The 23,100-nt window shown below is 39.2% G+C and overlaps 1 protein-coding gene across 1 annotated transcript in view; it reads left to right on the forward strand.

Moving 5' to 3' along the window:
* LOC124613291 overlaps positions 1-21,418 on the forward strand; it is a 126,932-nt gene extending 105,514 nt beyond the window's left edge. Inside the window, exon 4 of the mRNA XM_047141986.1 lies at positions 21,222-21,418. Within this exon, the coding sequence (XP_046997942.1) occupies positions 21,222-21,418 (197 nt within the window). The remainder of the gene's footprint in view (positions 1-21,221) is intronic.
* The last annotated feature ends 1,682 nt before the right edge of the window (positions 21,419-23,100 follow it).

Genomic DNA, 23,100 nt, shown 5'->3' on the forward strand with positions numbered 1-23,100 from the left:
GCAGGTAAAATTGGTTCCAAATAAAGCCAGATCAGTCTGCAAGTGTGGTGATCATTTTACATTGAATGCTAGAACTGTGCATGATTCCTAACAAGTACTAAAAATTCAAGACTACCCACAAACTAGCAGGAGCTACTGTGTTTACCATCGTTGGTTGCAAGAAAGCACACTAACAGATTCTCATGCACCAAGACATTATTCAAAAAACATACATCATTATGCCTTTTGGTTCATTCAAGTTCTAGGTAATGCCACATGGACTCAAAAACACCATGCAAAAACAAGTTCATGGTGCCTTAGAAGAAACAGGGGTTGAAATCAACAAGGACAAATTACAGCTTCACCAGAAACAAGTCACATTTCTAGGTACACCATCTCCGCTTCAGAAACATATCTCCTGGATGACCAGTTGGTGCTCATATGAAATCTTCCAAGACCAAAAACATTCCACGACCTCCAGTAGTATCTCGTCACCGACGCCAGTGAGGTAGGAGCAGAGGCAGTACTCCAACAAATTATCAATGATCAAGTTCAACCACTCCAGTTTTCCTCCAAAAAGCTGTCAAAAGCCTCATCACAGTATTCCACATTTGACTGAGAACTTTCAGCACTCTACAAGCTGTCCACTATTTCAATGAAGGTATTGATGGGCAAGTGGTTGTGATTTATGCAGACCATAATCTAGTCATGGAGATGATTTGACATCTGACAATTTAGATACTTTTATATTAAAAAGGAAGAAATACTTCCAGCTGTATTTAAGGTGTCAATTTTATTTTGACAACTAGTTTCAACATTGTAACAACATCATCTTCAGGCCCATACACTTGCTGACGTCAACTGCGTGCAGCTGATATTAGAAGTGAGTGGTGAGATAATTAACCACCTTCCACATGGAGCATGTCTGTATCTCACCACTGACTTCTAGTATCAGCTGCACTCAGTTGACGTCAACAAGTGTATGGGCCTGAAGATGACATTGTTACAATGTTGAAACTAGTCGCAAAAATAAAATCGACACCTTAAATACAGCTGGAGGAATTTCTTGATTTTTAATATAAATTTATACCAGCTGACGTCCCACGGTCCTCCATTTCAACTATGGATGTATGAATATTTAGATACTTGGATCGTATTTCTCAGTTTACTATGTATGTCCACTACTTATGGGAAGCAGATGACATTCTGGTGGACTACCTTTCAGGGGTCAATACCATATCACTTCAACTGTAGCATCACCAAATGGCATGGAAACAGATGTTGGGTCCATCCATATCACAGATGTTGGGTCAATTACAGCACCCTCTTCTGATCCCGCCACCACTCTGAAGATTGAACAATGTCAGCTACCAGAGACGGATGCAGTTCTACTCTGTGATACTTTGCTTGGAGGATGACAGCCACTGGTTTCAGCACCCTTTCGTGAAGCTATTTTTCAGTTGTTGCACAATCTCTCCCATCTAGGAATATGACCCACAATGAAGCTGGTCACTGACCATTTCATGTATGACCAAATGTTAAAAGACACTGCAAAGTATCGAGACACACATGCACTGCCTGTCAACAAAGCAAAATTGACCATGATGTGCAACTGTCACTAGGCCACTTCGCAGTTCTGTGTGGACAATTTTGTCACATTCATTTGTACCTCATCAGCCCTTTACCAGAATCATCAGGACAAAAGTAGACCAACTCTGTGATTGGCCACGTGACACAATGGTTGAAGTGAGACCAAAGACTCACCGGAAGCCACAACCACAGCATTTGTGCATACGTAGATTGCCCAGTTCAGCTGCCCACTTACAATAAAGATATACCAAGGACAACAGTCTGAGGCCTTGCTGTTTGAAGCATTATGCAACATGTGCAGCATCAACTATTGGTGTATGACAGCATATCACCTACAGAGTAATGGTTTTGTCAAGAGGTGACACAGAACAGTGAAAGCAGCGCTCACGTGTCACAATGGCACATGGGCAGAAGTGCTCCCTTGGGTCTTGCTCTGGGTGCACACCACTGCAATAGAGGATCTATGGGCATTGTTTGTCAAATTACTATTCAGAGTGACACTGTGATTTCTGGTGGACCTTTTCATGCCACGCACGGATGACGACCCACAGCCGTTATCTTAATTACTACAAGTGGTACAAAGAAGAATTAAGGGCATTGTCGTTCAATTGCCATTGCACCACACAGCACCGCCTACCTTCATACACAAGGTGCTGGTCATGATGAAATTCACCATACAGTGTGATGGCACAGTTCAACTTGCACTCTTACCTCCTTAAAAGGGTCCATACCAAGTCATCAGCTGCAGCAACATCTCTCGAATTGATGTCACCAGCAAACTGACAATGGTGGCCATCAACCATCTGCAGCCTGTGTGGATGCTGGAAGGTCTCGCCACATACGACAACAGAACATGAATGACCAGCATCACCCACAAAACGGCCAACGACAGTGGATGAAGAAGTGCCCCACCTCCCATGTCAGTGTTCGGCAAACCACAATGCCTCCTGCAAAAAACATCATTCTTTCTTCTGCTCAGTATGGTTTACAAGAAAATAAAACCACTACTGATGCCATATACGAATTTCTTGATGCTACTCTACATCTTGTTGACAAGAAATGTCCAGCTATAGGTGTCTGTCTTGACCTCACAAGGGTTTTTGACGTGGTAAATCACAAGTTGGATTCTTACAGGATAAGGGGAACTACCCATGGCTGGCTCAGCAGTTATGTGAAAGACCAAGCACAGTATGTTCATATAAATAACGTCAGTCAATCAGGAATCCTAAATGAGGTGCACTCATCTACACAAGTTATAAAAAAATGGTGTGCTACAGGGCTCTATTCTAGGTCCCTTGTTATTTCTACATTATGTAAATGACCCCCCTTCCACCGTACCCACTAGCAAGGCATTTCTCTTTGCTGATTATACTAATATCCTTATATCAAATACAGATGAATCTCTTCAGTCAGCAGTTAATAGAAATACAACCCAGCTAGACTCATGGCTTGCATCAAATAGACTAGTCCTAAATCCCAAAAAGACATTATGCCTAACCTTCCACACCATTCAGAACAGAATTCCACACAGCCCAACAGTAACACTAAGTGACAGCAATGAACAATTTGTCAATGAAACAAAATTCTTAGGGATTGAAATCACTGATTCATTCACATGGAAAAGACACACTGACATGATTAGTTCCAGACTAAGCAAAATTTGTTTTATGCTCCACTAGGTGAGGGACAAGCTAAATGCCAGCACATTGGCATGCATGTGAAACCTGGTAGTCCAGGAAAGGCAGGATTCAGTTACGATTGTGGACGGGGCCATAATCAATTATTATTGGTTGCCTTTTACAGTTACACATAATTTATTTTAAACCAGTAATTCCAGACTCAACAATAAATAAAAATACCACACATTATTAATGAAGGAGTAAACAACGGTGTAAATAATAGGGTTTTCAGTGAGTTACAATTTAGCAAATCACTATTAAATACAGATACAGAAGATAATGTTTTACAAGCAAGCCACTGTGATCTGGGCAGACAGCCTTACATGCCAGGAATGGCAATAAATTAAGAATTGTTTAAAACTCGCTGCAACTTACAAATTATGTGTATTGAAATATTAAGGCAAGTCACCACAAACACAGCAGAAGGCATCAGACCACCAGGAATGGCAGTAAATAAGGTTTTAAGGCTCACTGCTAAAATACAAATACCAAATTAGAATTTTAAGACAAATGAGCACAATCACAGCTGAAGGCCTTACACGCCAGGAACGGTAATAATATAAAAAAATTTAGAAACCTGCTGCAAAACAGAAAATACACTAGCAAAGGTTAATTAAAAAAACAAGCAACTGATCACCAAATGGGTGAAATAAGATGATGGTAAACTTTATAACACAACCCTTAACATCCACTGAACACTACACTGCTAGATTTATTCCAGAAGGTAACCAGAACTATTAACTAGACATGTATAACCTTTAATGTAGGCATTACAAGGCATTGTAATAAATAATACAATAACAAAACATAAGGACCAGTACATAGGTTCCTTAAAGGGTACTGAGGCAGATTATACCCGCAAAAGACGTGGGCTGAAGGAGCGTTACACTGAACTACCAGCCATCAGACCTCCTTTTAGAACACAAATGTCTTACAAGAACCAAGGGGTCACAGACGGTGCTCCAGGAATTGACCTCTGAGAAGGTCCAGCAACAAACACTTTCGCGAGTGATGAGATAGGCAGCCAAGAGATGCATTCACTTCACAAGATGGTAATTTCGACTAGTGGCAGTCTAATGAATGACTAATGATAATCTTTCTGAAGCTACCTGATGTCCAATAAAACAAATGCAATGATGGAACGATAGGCCAAAGCTGGAACCGGCAGTCTGCACTATGACCCCAGAATACTGTGTTTAGAGTGCCAAGAATGAGAAAGGAATCACTACCACCAGAGTAGAAGAAACACTGACCAGCCTACAATCAAGAAAACTGTAAAACTACACGCCTTATTGGACAGCAGCGGCAAGGCGAGGAAACGTACACTGCCATTACATACACTAACCCCCAGGGCAGGTAAGTGGGGTGTTAGCGGCCACCAGGCAAGAATAATTACTGCAGTTTGAACTTAACAAATTGTAACAAGTTGAACGCAGTAAATAGTAATAAGAAGTCAAGGAAAGCTAATCAGATCCACCTTCCCAAAGAACTCCACTCGCTGCTCTTTGCCTCAGTGGCACTAAGAGCAGTAACTGAAACCCAAGTCACTGGAGAATCACGAGATATCACAATGGTGGAGTTTTCTTTACTTGGACGGAAATGTACTTGTCTTAAAGCTTGCTGGATCCAGTTTACGATGAGGTCGTACACCCTCATGACCATAGCCCTTCCATCCGGCTGTCCATGTGTGCCGCCAGTGGCCCCAGTGTGTTCTGGCACTGCATAGACCTGGCTCCTCCTCAGTACCCAACCAAACTGGCCCAATCACATGACCTGGAAAAACAATGGCCTCGGCCCAAAGATAGGGCAACAGTTACTACATACCGATAACTGCCGCTGCTGCCACTAGCGGACAGGACATGCTTGCAAAACCATGTGGCACCAGTCAACACAAGACAAGACAAACAACCACAACCATGCCAACTAAACAACACCGTCTGGCCTCCAAGAGAGGGCAGAAACCTACAAACAGCAACAACGCGAGCCGCAGCATGGCTCAGCATGTATTATGCTCTTTTCCATTCAGTACTATGCTATGGAATTGTTTTTTGTGTCACAGTACTGAATCAAGGAACTTATTTATACTGCAAAAAAGCAGTTGTTTATTTAAAAGCAATCAGAATAATCCTGAACAAAAAGCAAAGAGAAATATGTAAAATACTGTTTAAAAAATATATATATTTTACCTTGTAAGTCTTTCCGCTCCCGGGATTGGAATGACTCCTTACCCTCTCCCTTAAAACCCACATCCTTTCATCTTTCCCTCTCCTTCCCTCTTTCCTGATGAGGCAACAGTTTGTTGCGAAAGCTTGAATTTCATGTGTATGTTTGTGTTTGTTTGTGTGTCTATCAACCTGCCAGCACTTTCGTTCGGTAAGTCACATCATCTGTGTTTTTAGATATATATTCTCATATCATTTGATTAACTTGTCCCATTCATGTTGTACACTTCTGTACATTGAATGATTGGGTGGATCAATAAATATACAAATACAAACATCATGCCAAAGTTAATCTTTGGCCGCAGAAAACTGTTGCCAGTGTAGAGCTGTCGTAAGATGCACCTGTTTTGCAATATAAACCAGTTAAACTGTGGACAAATACATTAAGGAGTAATTCACATGGCATAGTGTCACTGAGCACCATTAAGGTGTTTTGAGTGAGGAGGAGGACCAGAAAACCAAACATTTCAGGGAAATTCAGTAGGAGGACTAAGTGGGACTATCTGTCAAATTTTTGTGAATGGTAGTGCTGTAAGTGGTTTTCTTGTGTGAATAGTTTTGGGAGTATGTTTTATGGGAATGCTTAGGGAAAAATTTTGTTGCAACGACAAAATTCCAAGAGTTGTTCTAAAATAAGCGTTAAAAAACGAATGGATAGGCAGATCAGATACCAAGCATAAGAGTTTAATAGAGCCATACCATGTTTTGTTAAAACTTATATGTTAAGGGTAATGCATAAAGAAAGAAAGAGTATTATTTTTATTTATAAGTGTGGGATGCAGGGTTAAAAGTTGTGTATGTGTAAGCATGGCTGGAGACCTAGCAGGGAAATATCTTTTGTAATATTAAAGTTAACGGGGAGGGTAAAGGACTCTTGAGAGATGTTGTGAGATTAAGAAGTATGGGCAAGAGACAACAAAGAAGATTCTGGAGTTTTTAAGATTGGGGCAGCAACTGTATAGCGTTTAAGAATAGCCATTCAATTAGTGTTTATTTGTCCTTAAAATTAACAATAGAAGTAGTTACAATGGAGAACAAGGCCTGAAGGGGCCAGGTCTTCTCCATGGAGGGGCACAGTGTGGTGTCACTACCAAGTCTTGAGTGAAATTAATATGAAGTCATAAGAAAGCCGTCATGAAATACTCCAATGGCAGCCACAGGCTGACAGCCACGTTGTGGCGACACATGGGTCAGTATAACATGCTTTTAGAAGGGTTGCGGGATGAGCTAGCTGCAGTCAGTTGAAAACTACACTGCACAGCAATAATAGTACTGAAGCTGCCAAACAGTTAATTATTATGAATATATGACCATGTACTTAATGGATGAAAGGCCATCGGTTTTTCTGCTGTGGTTTTGGCGGTATTTCAACACAGTGCAGCTGTTCTGAGACAGAATAGTTAATGATTGAAAATTTTTTTGTTATTAAAGACAACAAATGTTACAATATACTAGCTGATATGTATTTTCTATTAACACACAAATTCTGAGGCAGTTGCTACCTTCACCTTACATGTTTAATTACATTTATATCTTTTATTGGTTGCTGATTTTAAGTACTTCATCACACGCAGTGATGATGGTTAACATTCACAACAATCCTCACTGCAATCCATGGTTGTTGCTGGCTGACACGGTTGACACGAAACACATAATTCGGTACTTATCAATTTCGGTTTTATATCAGTCATGATTCTGTATTGATGAGGGTCAACCCACGATGATAAGGGGAAGCTCTCATTTGTCACACTCCAGTGAATTTACAATTTAATCCTCACTCGGCACATCCGCCATTGACACTGTACCCAACTCGACTGCCATTTTTTCTTTTCTGTGAGTCTTCCCAGTACTGCTTTCACTCGACACTAATCTCACTGCCTCCTACAGTGCTCAACAATCAACTCCTGTCTGCTATTGACCTGGGTGTCGGATTTTAATATCTATGTTCGTGGGATCACGGATCCCTTACAATGGGTCGATGTCACCACACTGGGGGAAGACTTTTGTTACAGGCTACATGACTGGGTGTCAGGATTTGGTGTAACAAATGCATGCCAGAGCCATAAAAATAAATCTGTATTTAGGAACAGAGAATTTGGGAGTCTGACAGTACCACCACAGTACCAGGGCCACACTGGATGATGAGAAGACTGTGTGTCACCAGTAGCAGCAAACACCCAGTTCCTCGTTGGACTCTGTGCCTCACGCCACTGACCTGCCATCCGAGCTGCCCACCATATGACTCCCACCAGAAGGTGGCAAGTTGCGTCCTGCACATAGCAGTCTGTGTGCGCTGCTGCAGTAAATGTGACCAGGGCCGAGTCATGAAGAAACCCCCCCCCAGAGTAATACCATCACAGCACTACGAGCAGTGCCACTGGCATTGCGGCTGTGGACTACCAAGGCTGCCGGGCAACCTCTGGCATGTTGTCAGCATCACAGGGTGCCTACACGAGCATCACCTTGCTAGACAGAAGCCTACCCCAGCCCAGTCAGTGGAGTGAGATGTGTTTAACTCGCTGTGAAAATGATGTGATGTGTTAATTTAAGTTGAAAAAATGCCGAATGCAACCACACTTATCAACAGTATAAATGCTTTTCTATTAAATAATTTTGTAGGATATTCCTGAGGGCCTGTATTTTAGTTTTGTCTTTGAACACTTGTGGAAGTTTGTTGTATCATTTATTTCCATTACATAGTACACTAATTTTGGTTTCTGTTTTATTTTTTGTGTTGAGCTGTAAGTAATTGCTGCATCTGGTCTCATGTTCATGTAGAGACCTGCTGTTTGGGTACGGGTCTTTATGTAGATTACTGTTCACAAAATGTTTTTACACAGAACAGACAAGCTCCCCACAACAAATTTAAACATCTTGATGCAGAGAGTTCTCTTGCTACTTTTTTTATACTTTATATACCCCTCTTCAACCACATTCAGGAGGATGATGGTTCAATCTTGTGTCTGGCCATCCTGATTTAGGTTTTCCGTGATTTCCCTAAATCGCTCCAGGCAAATACAGAGATGGTTCCTTTGAAGGCGCACAGCTGACTTCCTTCCCTAATCTGATGAGACCGATGACCTCGTTGTTTGGTCTCCTCCACAACCCAACCCAACCCAACCCTCTTTGACAGAACTAAAAGATTGTTTACATACTCTGTTCATTTTTCCCGAAGAAAGTTATAGCATAACTAATTATTTAATGAACAGATTAAATACAGGGTTAGCACAAAGTCTTGCCCTGATTATAACAATTTATTACAGAATAACCGCTTGACATAATAATTTACATTTGATTCTGATACATATGTTAGTGTTACTAGTTGGCTTTTTTTTTTTTTTTTTTTTTTTTTCGAGGCAGTATTTCAGTTCCCCCCTGGTGTTTTGTAACATGGGTTCTGTCACAGTACCCACAGCAGCTTGTGTCCTAGCCTTCAGTTCATTGACGTCATCAACTGATGTGATGAAGCCACAGTCCTTGATATAGTCCCAGTCCACCGATCCAGAAATGTTTCATCCAGGAAATCATGCCGCACTATCAAAGCCCAGTGGGGGGAGCGGGAGGGGGAGGGGTGCTCCGGAAAATTATCCATGGATGATATTCTTCTAACTGTGGGGCAATGAACTGTTGCAAAACATATAAGTAAATGTTAGCAGTAATGGATTTTTCCACACAGACAAACGGTCCAAAAACCTTGTTATGCATGAGACTGCACCAAACATTCACTTTCTCACTGTCCCGCTGTAACTGTATTGTAGCATGTGGAGATTCTGAACCCATATATGGACATTATGCCTATTTACCATTCCAGTAACATGGGGGTGGTGGATTCATTGGTAAAGCATGTGTGATGTAAGTAATCATTAGTGCCATCAATCATGTTGAGAATCTCAGTTGCAAATTCAGCACGTGTGAGCAAATCATTGGGTTGCAAGGCCTGCACAATTGGCACTTTGTAAGCATGCAACCTAAGCCTTTCATGAAGAATCTTCACTACACTTGCTTGTGGTATTTGAAGTTCACGTGATGCTTGATGAGTTGATTTAGATGGACTCCACTGAAATGATTGCCAAACAAGACCAACAGTTGCACCACTCACATGAGGCCTGGCACTTCAAGGATGATCTTCAATGCTGCCTGTTTTGTAAAACTTTGCATTACCATCACTTTATTGATTTAATGTCAGGAGGGCTGCATTCATAAGAAGCCCAAAATTTACACTGAACACTGATGGGCGATTTTGTTTCGTGAAACCGAAGCACACATTGTGCTTTCTCCTGCTTCAACACCATTTTGCCAGCAACTAACGTGACCTAACAGATCAAGTCAGTGTTGTGGAGCACTAGCGCCATCTATTGGTCACAACAACTAGTAACACTAACCTATGTAGTGGCATCAAATGTAACTAATTATGTCAAACGGTTATTCTGTTATAAATTTTTATAATCAAGGCAAGATGTTGTGCTCACCCTGTATGTTATTCTAGTGCCTGAGCTACTAAACACTGTATTTATTATTCTAAGTGCATAGCATGCTGAACCTATTCACTCCCTGAAGGCAATTATGTGATCGTACATTTTAGTTTTGTGTCAACATGCACCTCTAGAAGTTTTGTTCTCAGTACACATGCGATTGACTTATCTTTCAGTTTTATATAATTACTGAAGGGTTTCTTGCCTTTTTTGTTTTTGTACACTTTGCAGCTCATCACTGATTAAAATGTTACTGTCATCAGTTGGTAGTCCTTTCTTACCACACTGACAAAATTTTTGGTATATATCAAGAACAGTATTGCACCAAGCTCACTTTCTTGGGGGCTCCAATATTGTTGTGCTGTATTCTGGGTTTAAAAGGTGTTTATGGTACAACTGAAGTTAGTCTGAGAGATCTTCATGTACTATGCTCAATTTTTCAGATATGTATGAAACCACTTACTTGCTACCCTCCTTATACCTAGTACATCAAATTTATTTAGCAGAATTTTGTAGCCTACTGTATTGAAGGCTTTGGTAAGGCCAAGGAAGATTCCTGTTATGCGACCTCCTTTGTCTAGTACTTTCAGAACAATATTTGTAAACTGAGTTATGGCTGATCCTGTGCTTTTACCTGATCTGCAACAGACTGTTCTTTACATAGAAGACCATATTTTGTTAAGTACCCCATGAGTCTGTTTCTCTTTATGGTTTCTACTACTTTTAAGAATGATGACAGTAAAGAGGTGGGGCTATGAGTTCATTATTGTTTAATCACAGAATAATGGTTATTACCTAGCTAAGTGAATTGATGACCTGGACAGATGGCAGAACCATCATGTTTATACCTGAAACATGGAGGGGAGGCCGTGAGGGCATGCACTCCAGTAGTCTTAGAAATGGAGTACTGTCATCCACTACACATCTGTGTTATGTCAGTAGTCTTAGAAATGGAGTACTGTCTTACACTGCACATCTGTGTTATGTCAGTGTGCTGCCTGGCAAGACCTGCTCAATATTGTAACACTGAAAAGGGTGTAGTGAGAAACGTGTGGTGTTCTATTGCAGCATAGAGCAAATACAAGCAAATTAGGCATTGTAAATGTCTCATAATCCACCTGAAGATGATAGAATGATCATAACAATGCATAGCGATGTTAGAAATATAAGTGACTGAAGTAGTGCACCATTAATTTTTTGTATATTACCTAATAAGTTGTAGCATTTAGCAGGAAGTCGTTTTTGGATGACATATTTGAAAGTAATTTGCTCAGCTTGATACACAAAATGAACAATGTAAAGTCACATCTACAACTGCTACATGAATTGCTTCCATTTTGCAACCCACACACCACTTAACACTTCCAAATATGTCCTTGCAGAAACTCTAGACATTCTTAATATGCAACAATAAAGGAGCAACAGAACAAAACTCATCCACAACAACAGCCAAGATAATGCACCTTGTCAACAATATATGTGGGACAACTCTACTGGCTTAGACAGAAAATAGCTGATTCGAAATAAAACCTCTGCTCTTCCTTTTGTACTCTCAGCTGTTGTTTTAATCTGAGACTACAAAGTATTTATTTAGCTTTACACAGACCACTGTCCACATGTTTGGTTATCAAATTGACACAGTCCTTTTATTGCACAGTTCTGTATAATAAACAGTTTTTTGACCATAGCTGCATTGCCCCAAAATATTATGCCACAGTACAGTATTTAGTGAATATGTGTAAAGTATACTAGCAACCTCATCTGCTGATAAACACATTGGGAGAGATTTCTAAGTGCAAAGAGGCAGAACTTAGCTTTTTAGCTGCCTTTTCCACATGTTGATCCACCCTCGGTTTATTATCCATCTGCATAACTATGAAATTCACACATGAAGTCTTGTACAGTGTGTGCCCATTCATGTCTGCTTCTGTCACCTGCAAATCATGTTACTGAAGTGCATAATATGAGTCTTTGTAAGATTAAGTGTTAAACTGTGTGCTGTGAACCAGCTGTAACCCTCTGTTTTCTGTTGATAAGATAGTACTCCATTTATGCAATAGGAATGCTTCTAAGGCTATACCTTTTCTGATTGCCTTGTAGAATTTTGTCATATGCAGAGCGGAAGGACTTGGGAAGCTCAGAGCAAATGTCAAGAGACTGTACAAGAAGTGATTTCATGAAATCAAATATTGCGTTTATGGAAGCAAATCTGTGCTACTGTTAAAAGTCTATTCTTAGAAATTTGGTTATATACAGAGGAATCCAGAAAAATGTAGACACTCTTTGACAGTTAATATATTTGAAAGAAAATGACATATCATTGGAATTTTGTGTGGTAGCATAGTCCATTGTTTTCTCAACAGATCTCAGTGCGTATTGTCCATCTGATGACAGTGTAGCAACAAACAAAGTAAAGTTGTTGTTTGAGCAATGCAAGACCATATTGAAGTGGTACTGGAAGTATGAAAACATTATGGAAGTACAACAGCAATAGTGTAATGTGTATGGAACTCAGCCACCAACAAGTGTGACAATTTATCATATTGGGGTAAATCTGAAACCAATGGTACAGTTCAGGATGTGCATAAGGAAAGGTCTGGCTGACCAAAAACATTAAGAAGTCTAGCTTCCAGTGCTGCTATGTTGCAACAGTTTACTAGATCGCCTCAAAAATCTGTGAAGCAGGGCGCACCTGAAAGCAGCGTAAGCCAGTCAAGTGTGTGATGAATTCTGAAGGCTGCAAAGTGGTAAGTGTACATTCTGAGATCTCTTCACACTATGAATGGCAATGATCTGGATCAAAGGCTGGAGTACTGCAAGTCATTTGAAGACATGCTTTGTAAGGGTGAATGGTTTGCAGGGATGGTTATCTGGTCTGACAAGGTGTAATTTGAACTGAATGGTACTGTAAACTGCCACATTTGATGTAGTCGGCTCCTAAAAATCCTCACTTTCACTTGGACAAGCATGTTAATGAGTAATGTGGTCTGCTACTGTGCAGTTTGATTAGCCCATTCTTCTTTAAAGGTACTGCAACTTGTGAGATGTATCGCCAGATACTGCAAACATTGATTTTACCTGCCATCCAAGAGGTGTTTGGAAATGAAAGATTTTACCTGCAACAAGATAGTGCTCCACCTCACTGCCACAGAGATGTGAGAGTGTACTTGGGTGAAAATCTACCTGGATGATGGATAGCTCCAAGAGGAGCTGTTGGGTACCCATCACTGTCTCCATACCTTACATCTCTTGACTTCTACCTATGGGGAATCTTGAAAAATGAAGTTTATCAACAGAAGTCAGCTACACTGAACGAGCTATGAGAAACCATCAAGGCAACCTGTGTAGCTATTACACCGACAACACTGACAGCCATAGTTCGGTCAACACGTCAGTGGCATCAACATTGTTTAGCTGCTAATAGAGCCACATTGAATGCATAAAATAACCTTTCCCCTGTGCAAGAATTGTAATGGTATGTCATTTTGTTCCAATGATACTGACTATTACGTGTGACTACATTTTTCTGGAACTCAGCGCATAATGTTGTAAACTAGCTTCAAAAACCATACATATATCTCCTGTCTTAATGAACATTTTAAGTTAATATTGCTGAAATCCAATACTTTTGAAAGGAGAGATGGGATAACATCAAAATGTAATGTGTCTCTACTAATATACACATAAAACTGTGCCAGAATAACATAAACTAATTTATGTTTGTGTATGAAGATCATCACGGTGGAACTTACGTGTGTTCCAAAAATATCAGTATCAAGGAAAAGGTGTAGTGGATGAGTGGCAGTCAAGAAGCAGGCAGAGGAAGCAGCATGCTATACGTGTAGTGGATGAGTGGCAGGCAAGAATCAGGCAGAGGAAACAGCATGCTATACGAGCACATTAGTCAAATAACACAATTTTAATATGCCATTCCTACAGAAGGAACTACAGAAGCTAAGCAAATTGATTATCATTAACGACTCACATTGAAGAATGTACTATACTAAGAGAAGCAACTACGCATCTGATGATAGCTGTAAATTTGTACACACTTACATGGTAAATAATGGATGTTGCCTGATAGGGTGCACATACTAATTGCACAGGTGGCAAATGAACTTAGAATCACTTTGATGGATTGACTGATTCATTCACATAGCGTAGTCGGTGACGGCCACACTTTCTGATTAGAAAGCAATGAAAAGTGGAAAATTGAAACAATTAGGCTCACAGACAGGCTAGATGCCACACCCACTATGGACTGTCCTAGTGCTGGTGATGGTGAAGTCACTAAGGCAATGGTAAGACAACTGACTCATTTTTGGGAAGACTCTGGTGTGATTCTCCTTGTGGCTGTCCAGATTTAGGTTTTCTGTGATTTTTGAAGGCAGTGAACCCTGGCCCAACTGAAGCTTGTACTCTCTCTTTTTCCTAGAGTAGAAAGTGGCACCAAGCAAAATACAAGATGACTTGGATTGCAGGAACCAGAATGTCACTATAGTGGAGTTCTTAGGCTGTTAATGTCATCTGGAACCATTGCATTGCATACCAAACAGACAAACACTGATTGATGATTTTGATCCAGAAGTGGTTATATGACGAGATGAGATCTTTACATTTAGTCTGTTCGATAACAAGATAATTTTTTCACTTACAGATGAATGATTATTCCAAAAATTAAAACTTATATTGACTTTTATAAAATTCATTCAAGGGGCTGTCACACACAATGTTTACTGCACATTACTGAGTACCATGCAATAATACTGACCATCTCAGATTGGTACTGATGGGTTTGCACAGTATACTGAAGAAGATTGCAGAGCTTTGAAATTTTGATGTTCGCTTAGTATATTCTGCAATACAATGTACCATGTTAGGTTGGTATTGCACAATTCATGGCAGTTACTGTTGAGACAGAGAGAAGCTTAGTTCACCGTCAAAAAATTTGTCCAAAGAACTGAAAAAGTAAATGAAAAAGGAAGTGGGCCAGAAGGTGTGCATGAACACACTGTTCGTTACACTTTGAGAAATAACATTCCTCATTGATCAGGAGACACCAAATACCTCCTTCTCTACAATAGCAGAGGAAACATGATTGTACTGTCAAGACAGTGTGCATGTTGCTTGTAGCACTCCCAGAACTGACGAGTGGTTGGCTGTCTAGTGAGTGTATGTGTTTATTCCTCTTGCACTAGTTGCCACAGCACAGAGTTAACATCATGTAAGCTTTCAATCAGCATAATTGTTTTATTTGGTTTGCAATAGTACATTAGTGAAATACATAGAAAACAGCATATGTACATGATAAATTTCACAGTTCACTTGTTTAATTTGTGATTAGTTTTCATTGTGGTTTGCTAATCTATTCTGCTGTGAGTAATCCTGTGGTCCTTTGAAATGTTCACTGGAAAGTTTTCAGACTTATTTTGTCCATCCTGCTCAATTTCTGATTGTATTTTCAAGGCAAGAAACTCGATTGCAATATGGGTGAGATCCATATTGTCGAGTGAGACATGTCCTCTATGAAGGCAGAGTTCTAACTGTTACTTCCCAGACATAAATATTGCACTAGGCAGTTGGGCCATCCTTAGGTGAAACATATTGACACAGGGACCACTTTAGACAATGTGAAATGTTGGGCTTTCGTACATTTGTTGAAAACTCCACTAACAATGTTACACTGGGAATTCTCTGGGAAAAAAGATGTATTTGGAAAAGAAAAGTGTTTGCTCTTAGTAGATAATACATGTCTATTGAAAAACTAAATGTATTCAGTGTTTTTTTATAACCAGTACATTTTGACAAAGTAATCACAAAAATGAGTCACTTGTGGTTCTTTGTCATGGCTCAGAAATGATCTGAATTGTGTGTCACAGGACGCTAAAGTGCTTAATGAAAAGAACACAGCATGTGCAATGCAAAGATCATTTATTTCTGTGTGTTATGGGCACTGTTATGTTTCCTATATATTATTGAAATTTCTTACAGTGACACACACTGTAACTACTATTAGTATCTGAACAATCTGTAATTGTTTCTGAATGCCCCACTATAAAATCTAATGGCAGTTATAAACTGCATCAACAAAGCTCTTCAAGAGGCCTACAGAAAATAGAAACTAAGCTGAAAGTTATTCAACAGCAAGAAATCCTCACAGTTCAGCAGCTCACCAGTCCAGTTAGGAGTCAATCCTTTCTAAATGACCTCCATGATCGAGGTCACCAACACAAACTCGTGTGACGATGCTCGAACCAGTGGTAAGCCGGGGTTCAAATCCTGATGGTGGAAAAAATTTTCACTGCTAGTGTTTGGCCACAGGGGGAGGAGAGGTGGTGTTGTAAAGTTCCTGATCACCAGACTTTGCTCCAATGTCTTGGTTTAAATACAAAACCTCTCCACCGCATGTCACGAAGTGAGGGCATGTGACACTGCTGACAGTGATCTGTCCACCAGATGTGGACATTGAGCTTGTCAGTCCCCTCGGTGATATTTGCAAGGAGTGGGCTAAGTGCCAGCACCAGGTTTCACCCTCTCACTGCTCTCATCATCTTCGTAATCATACAACAGAAGGGAAAAAAGAAAAAAAATCACACACACAGTACTGTAAATACCGTAATGGAGCATCCTGCAAATAAACAAACAAACAAATAATATAGCTATCCCTTTCTGTTACTCAGTTTCAGGTCTGTTTCTGGAAGGTAGATGTACCATTCTATGTTTTACAAAAGTGCAAAAAACTTTCTTCTGTATATTCCATTCCATTCCATAATGGCAGGTGCAGCAACAGTAGTTAAATGATTCAAATGCGTGTACAGACTCCATTGCAATTATATATTCTTTTTATTAATTCCAGTTACACATTTCATGTGGTTAGTAAATCATCAGACTGGAACAATAAGTAAATAATTACTGCTCAGATGCATGAATCTAGTGAGCAGCACCATCTAATATTTCTTAAAGGAGAGTAAATGTGGAAAACTTTAGAACTTACTTGGTCAAAATGTTGAAAGCATTAGGTATGGGGCCCAGCTGTCATGTAAAAGGATAGTAGAAAATACCCTTGTCATAAACTAAAAGTTAATTACCCTATGAAAATGTTAAAAAAGATAAACAGCAAAAACACTGTGAATAGCAAAGTAGGGAAGGAGAATGGTGGGAAAGGACAAATAAAATATAAAAGTAATAAAAAGAGAGGGTACCATGTAATTAAGACTCACCATAGTAAAAGAGAGTTCTGGTGCAGTGGTATATATACATTTACAACCGTTAAACTGAATGAGGTGGAACTGTAGTGCCCTTGCTGACTGTAAACAGAGAATAGTTATCACAACATTATGCTCTATCCTACATGAACCTCATGTCACACTATTTTCTCTTTTATCCCCCTTTGTTTCCTATTCTTTCACATAAATATATAAGGTTTCCCAAATATTCAACCTCTTCTCCTTTTCCCTCCCCCCACCCCCCTCCCCATTCGCTCATATATCATTTACGTTATTGTTGCTCCAGTGTCACCCTGTGGTTGTTCTTCAACTTGAGAAGTTCCCTGTCCTTAGCCTGGGTGTACCACTTCCATGTTTACAGTTGGTGAGGACACTGCAGTTGCACCCCAATCAATTTGGTGGTTGAAAACATGTACCTACCGCGGTACCAGCTCTTCCTTCTGTTATGTTGAGTCTTAATTACATGACACTTCTCTTTTTATTACTTTCATATTTTATTCACCCCTCCCTCCCTCCCCCCCCCCCCCCCTCCCCGCCTTCCTAATTTGATATTATCAGTGTTTTTGGTGTTTATCTTTTTTACCTCTTTTCAAGTTTCCCCTGTGTTAACTTTTAGTTAATCTCAAGGGTGTTATCCACAGCCCTTTTATATGATGACTGGGCCCATACCTAACACTTTCAGCATTTTAATCAAGTAAGGTTTAAATTTTTTCAAATTTATTCTTCTTTTTGCATATTAGATGGTGCTGCTTGCTAGGTTTATGTGTTTGAGCTGTAATTATTTCCTTATTGTTCAGTGTGGTGATGTGCTAAGCATGTGAAATGTGTAAATGGAATTAATAAAACAGTTACATAATTGGAACAAAGAATGTTCACTCATTTGAAACTTTTCTTCAGATGCATCAAAAAGAAAGTGGTTCTTGTTTCTAGTTTTGCCCATGTCTATAATTGTAATGACATACAAGAAGACTGAAACAGGAATAGCTTTCAGCACCTTGACCTTATCATAAATTCCTGTGTGAAATATTTTGCCAAGAATGATCACATTATCCCTCATTTATTTAAGGCCCATTTTATCACATTCATGATACAGGACTTGTCAAAATACAAGACAGTAAAAAACTTTAGGTATAAGTATGTACAAAATATAGGCAAATATAAGTCATAATTTAACATCTAGACTGGTAGCTGTCTTATTAACACATCTTGGTTCATCGTAATAACATATAAGAAAACAGAAATTTGTGTACACACATATAGACACAAAAGACATACAGCTGAAAACTTATTGACACATCTTAACTGGCTGTACTAAAGAAAACAATATTCTAGTTAAATATGTATAAAAAAATAGAATTTCACATGCACATAAAAGGTCACAAAATACACATAACTACACACATTCGCAGGAGTGTATTTGTAAAAGATCTTTAGTTTTATCTAAAAATATTTTGATAATTATAAATTGCCAAGTAGAGAGATTATCAGACAGAACCTACAGATCTGAGCAGTATTCCAAAGATCAATTATAGCTGCAGAAGCTGTGGATCAGCAGTAGATTTTTTAAATGTGTGAAAGTTTGGTATTCTTTTGATCTTATCTAGCATTGCGCTGATGAGAATTTTTTGTTCGTGTAATACATTGTTCTGGTGTACATAAAGAGATCTCTACTAGCTACATACAACCTTAAGCTGGGCTGATTTTGTTTTAGTTACTCATTTTTATGGTTATGACCAAGTAAGAAGATGGGTGCATGATGTATTTACAGCATGGAGAGATGGGGGGATGCTTTGCAGCATGGCTAGTGTGTTCCATGCATTTGTCCCATGCCACACACTTCAGCTATTGCCTACTTCAGTAACTGATAACATTGGGGTAAACACCACACTGAGCCACAGTTTCTGTTTATGGTATTCCATAGAAAAATTGTGCTCTCAGAAAAACTCTCACAGTCACTTGTTAGTGTAATATTTAATGTATATACTTTACGCCAGCCAAAATGGATATCACAGATGCCAAGTACCTGTCTCTGACAACTTGGTGCCAGAGACTGCACTCGTGTGTGTGTGTGTGTGTGTGTGTGTGTGTGTGTGTGTGTCTGTGTGTGTGTGTGTGTGTGTGTGTGTGTCATTTATTTTTGATGAAGGCCATGCTGGACAAAAGCTTATTTGTGACAGTGTTTTTGTTATGCATATCTGTGATTCAGCATCTCTGCTATATAGTGAGTAGCAACATTCCTTTTCTAATATTATCATAGGGTATATGTTCACAAAAATTTCCTCTCAATATTTCTAACATACATTTTAACTCTTTTTTTTCGATTCTCCTCTTTGTAAGTTCTGATCACATGTTATAATATAAGTAATTTATATTTTCATGTAATGTCTTTAATTTTCAAGTAAAATATGTATGTCTACATTTCTAATTGAAAGATGTGTGGAGCAATGTAAGAGATATACTTGAAGCTTAAGACTTTGCTACAACTGCAAGGAAAAAGATAAATAGCAAAAATATGTGCGGTACTTACCTAAATAAGGGGACACATAGCAGATGTCTACAACATGTATTCTGCTAAATACTACTAATAATACTAACAAAATCATGCAAAGAAGAAGTTGATTGGTCAGTTGAGCCTAATTTCTATTCGAGAAGAATCCTGGCATAGTTTCTGTGGTGACTGTTGCACATTTTAATCCAATGATACTCTGTTTATTGATAAGCAACATCACAGAAGGGACCATTGTGGACATAGTTGTCTTATGGCAGTGGATGTTCGATCCACATATGTCAATCCTAGAGTTTGGAATAGGAGCACAACGCACTCAAAGATATCAGGATGCCATCTTAAATCAATACGTTTGCCTTTTAAGTCATGTGGGGAAATTAGAATTCATGTAAGAGATATCTATATTGCACGGCCACTACTTATGACTGCTTGGAAACAGGAGCTATAATGTGGATTGAATGGCCACCCTACCCCTTATTAATATGTATGGTGTGTGGATGGGTTACACTTGTACAATTTGTTCTATTGTGGAATGGTGAATGGTAAATTGGTCACCCCTAGTATAGTCACTATTTATAGTAATAGATATGATGCCAAATCCAGATGAAATTCGTAGAACATACATGACCCAGCTAACAGTTCACGGCAGAAGTAATAATCTGCAACAGTCATGTATACTGTTTCAAGACTAGTACAATGTACTCTGATACAAAGAGACAAACATCTCAGTAGTAACAATTCACTTGTGTGATTCACATGCCTTGGAGAAGGAAGATCAGGTTTTAAAGTCTCAACAACGACACAGTAATTAGTGAGGAAGCACAAGCTCAGATTGTGGAAGGATGGGGAAGGAAATGGGGATGGGGGGAGGGAAGGGGGTCCTATTGAAAGGAGCCATCAGTCTCTGGATTCTGAATGGCTGGCCAGGCATTTGAACTGTCACCATTCAAAAAGGCCATGCAAAATTTTGACGCTTATTTGCAATACGCTAGCAAAACTAAAAGCCTGGCAGGAAGATGTAAGTTAAGCTCTATGGGAGCTGAGGTCAGTGTTGGTGGAAAAGTGAGATGCTGAACCATGAAGACAACTGGGTTGTGATCAATACATCAATAAGCTCTAATCAACACATCACTGTTTTCTAAGCAAATTTGAACTCCTTTTTCTCTGCAAAATGTATTGTTTCCTATCATCTATGTTACAGTAATTGTATTGATTACCTTTCAGACCTATTAGTGGCTAATTATATGTGGTGTTCTGTGCAGTTGGAAAACTTTGATTACATGCTGATATAATAAAATGTTGTATTAATAATGATTTTTAATATAGGGGTGAAAGTGTGTTACTTACAACTTGTTAAAATATTGTTAATAGTAGAAATCATTGACTAATGCTTTTGATAATTACTTTTCTGCACTTTTATGGTCATAAAATATATGGTTCTATGTTCTTCATTAACTTTGTATGTTGCTTTTGTAATACCTACTGTAATGTGTTAAGTAAGAAGTAAAGTTGTTCACATAATAATTATTTATTTCTCCTTGCATCAGCTTTAATGAACATGGTGAGCTACCTGCAATGCTCACCACCACCTCAACGGCTGTTATTTAATCTGCCACCTAAGCCATGTCAGACTGTACTGGATTGCTTTCCTAACCTGTGTTGTCAAGAGAGAGGAACCAAAGTTTGTCGTCAGCCTAAAAAGTCAATTCTTCCACTGGTTGCTTCAGTCATGCAGGTACAGTAAATTATTGCGAAATGAAGAATCTTACTATATACTAAGTTATAAAAAAATGTTGTAAATGAATAACACACATTGCCCTTTATAGACAAGCCCATCCAATAACTAACCACTGAAGGAACAGCAACAATTGACAGTAATATGTAATATTGGAGGATAGGCAATATCAAACATAATATATGCCTTGTCATTGCTTGAAGTTAAAAGTAGGAGAGATAGTTAATTGCTGTTGTTGTGGTCTTCAGTCCAGAGACTGGTTTGATGCAGCTCTCCATGCTACTCTACCCTGTGCAAGCTTCTTCATCTCCAAGTAACTACTGCAACCTACATCCTTCTGAATCTGCTTACTGTATTCATCTCTTGGTCTCCCTCTACAACTTTTACCCTCCAGTACTAAATTGATGATCACTTAATGCCTCAGAATGTGTCCTACCAACTGATTCCTTCTTTTAGTCAGGTTGTGCCAAAAACTTCTTTTCTCCCCAATTCTATTCAACACCTCCTCATTAGTTACATGATCTACCCATCTAATCTTCAGCATTCTTCAGAAGTACCACATTTCAAAAGCTTCTCTTCTTTTCTTGTCTAAACTACTTATTGTCCATGTTTCACTTCCATACATGGCCACACTCCATACAAATACTTTCAGAAAAGACTTCCTGTCACTTAAATCTATACTTGATGTTAACAGATTTCTCTTCTTCAGAAATGCTTTCCTTGCCAGAGCCAGTCTACATTTTATATCCTCTCTACTTTAACCATCATCAGTTATTTTGCTACCCAGATAGCAATACTCATCTACTACCTTAAGTGCCTCATTTCCTAATCTAATTCCCCCAGCATCACCTGATTTAATTAGACTACATTCCATTATCCTCATTTTGCATTTGTTGATGTTCATATTATGTCCTCCTTTCAAGACACTGTCCATTCTGTTCAACTGCTCTTCCAGGTCCTTTGCTGTCTCTGATAGAATTAACAATGTCATGGGCAAACCTCAAAGTTTTTATTTCTTCTCCATGGATTTTAATTCCTACTCCATAATTTTCTTTTGTTTCCTTTACTGCTAGCTCAATATACAGATTGAATAACACTGAGGATGGCTACAACTCTGTCTCACTCTCTTCCCAACCACTGTTTCCTTTCATACACCTCAACTCTTATAACTGCCATCTGGTTTCTGTACAAATCATAAATAGCCTTTCACTCCCTGTATTTGACCCCTGCTACCTTCAGAATTTGAAAGAGAGTATTCCAGCCATTGTCAGAAGCTTTCTCCAAGTCTACAAATGCTAGAAACATAGGTTTGCCTTTCCTTAATCTATCTTCTACGGTAAGTCATAGGATCAGAATTGCCTCGCGTGTTCCAACTTTTCTATGGAATCCAAACTGATCTTCCCCAATGTCGGCTTTAACCAGTTTTTCCATTCGTCTGTAAAGAATTCGTGTTAGTATTTTGCAGCCATGACTTATTTAACTGATACGTTATTTTCACACATGTTGACACCTGCTTTCTTTGGGACTCGAATTATTATGAAACTTCCTGGCAGATTAAAACTGTGTGCCAGGCCGAGACTTGAAGTTGGGACCTTTACCTTTCGCGGGCAAGTGCTCTACCAACTGGAATTATTATATTCCTCTATGAGGCGGTTTCCTCTTTCATTCCTTACCACCAGTCCATATTCACC

The sequence above is a fragment of the Schistocerca americana genome, chromosome 4 (assembly GCF_021461395.2).
Source record: "Schistocerca americana isolate TAMUIC-IGC-003095 chromosome 4, iqSchAmer2.1, whole genome shotgun sequence".
NCBI lineage: Eukaryota > Metazoa > Arthropoda > Insecta > Orthoptera > Acrididae > Schistocerca > Schistocerca americana.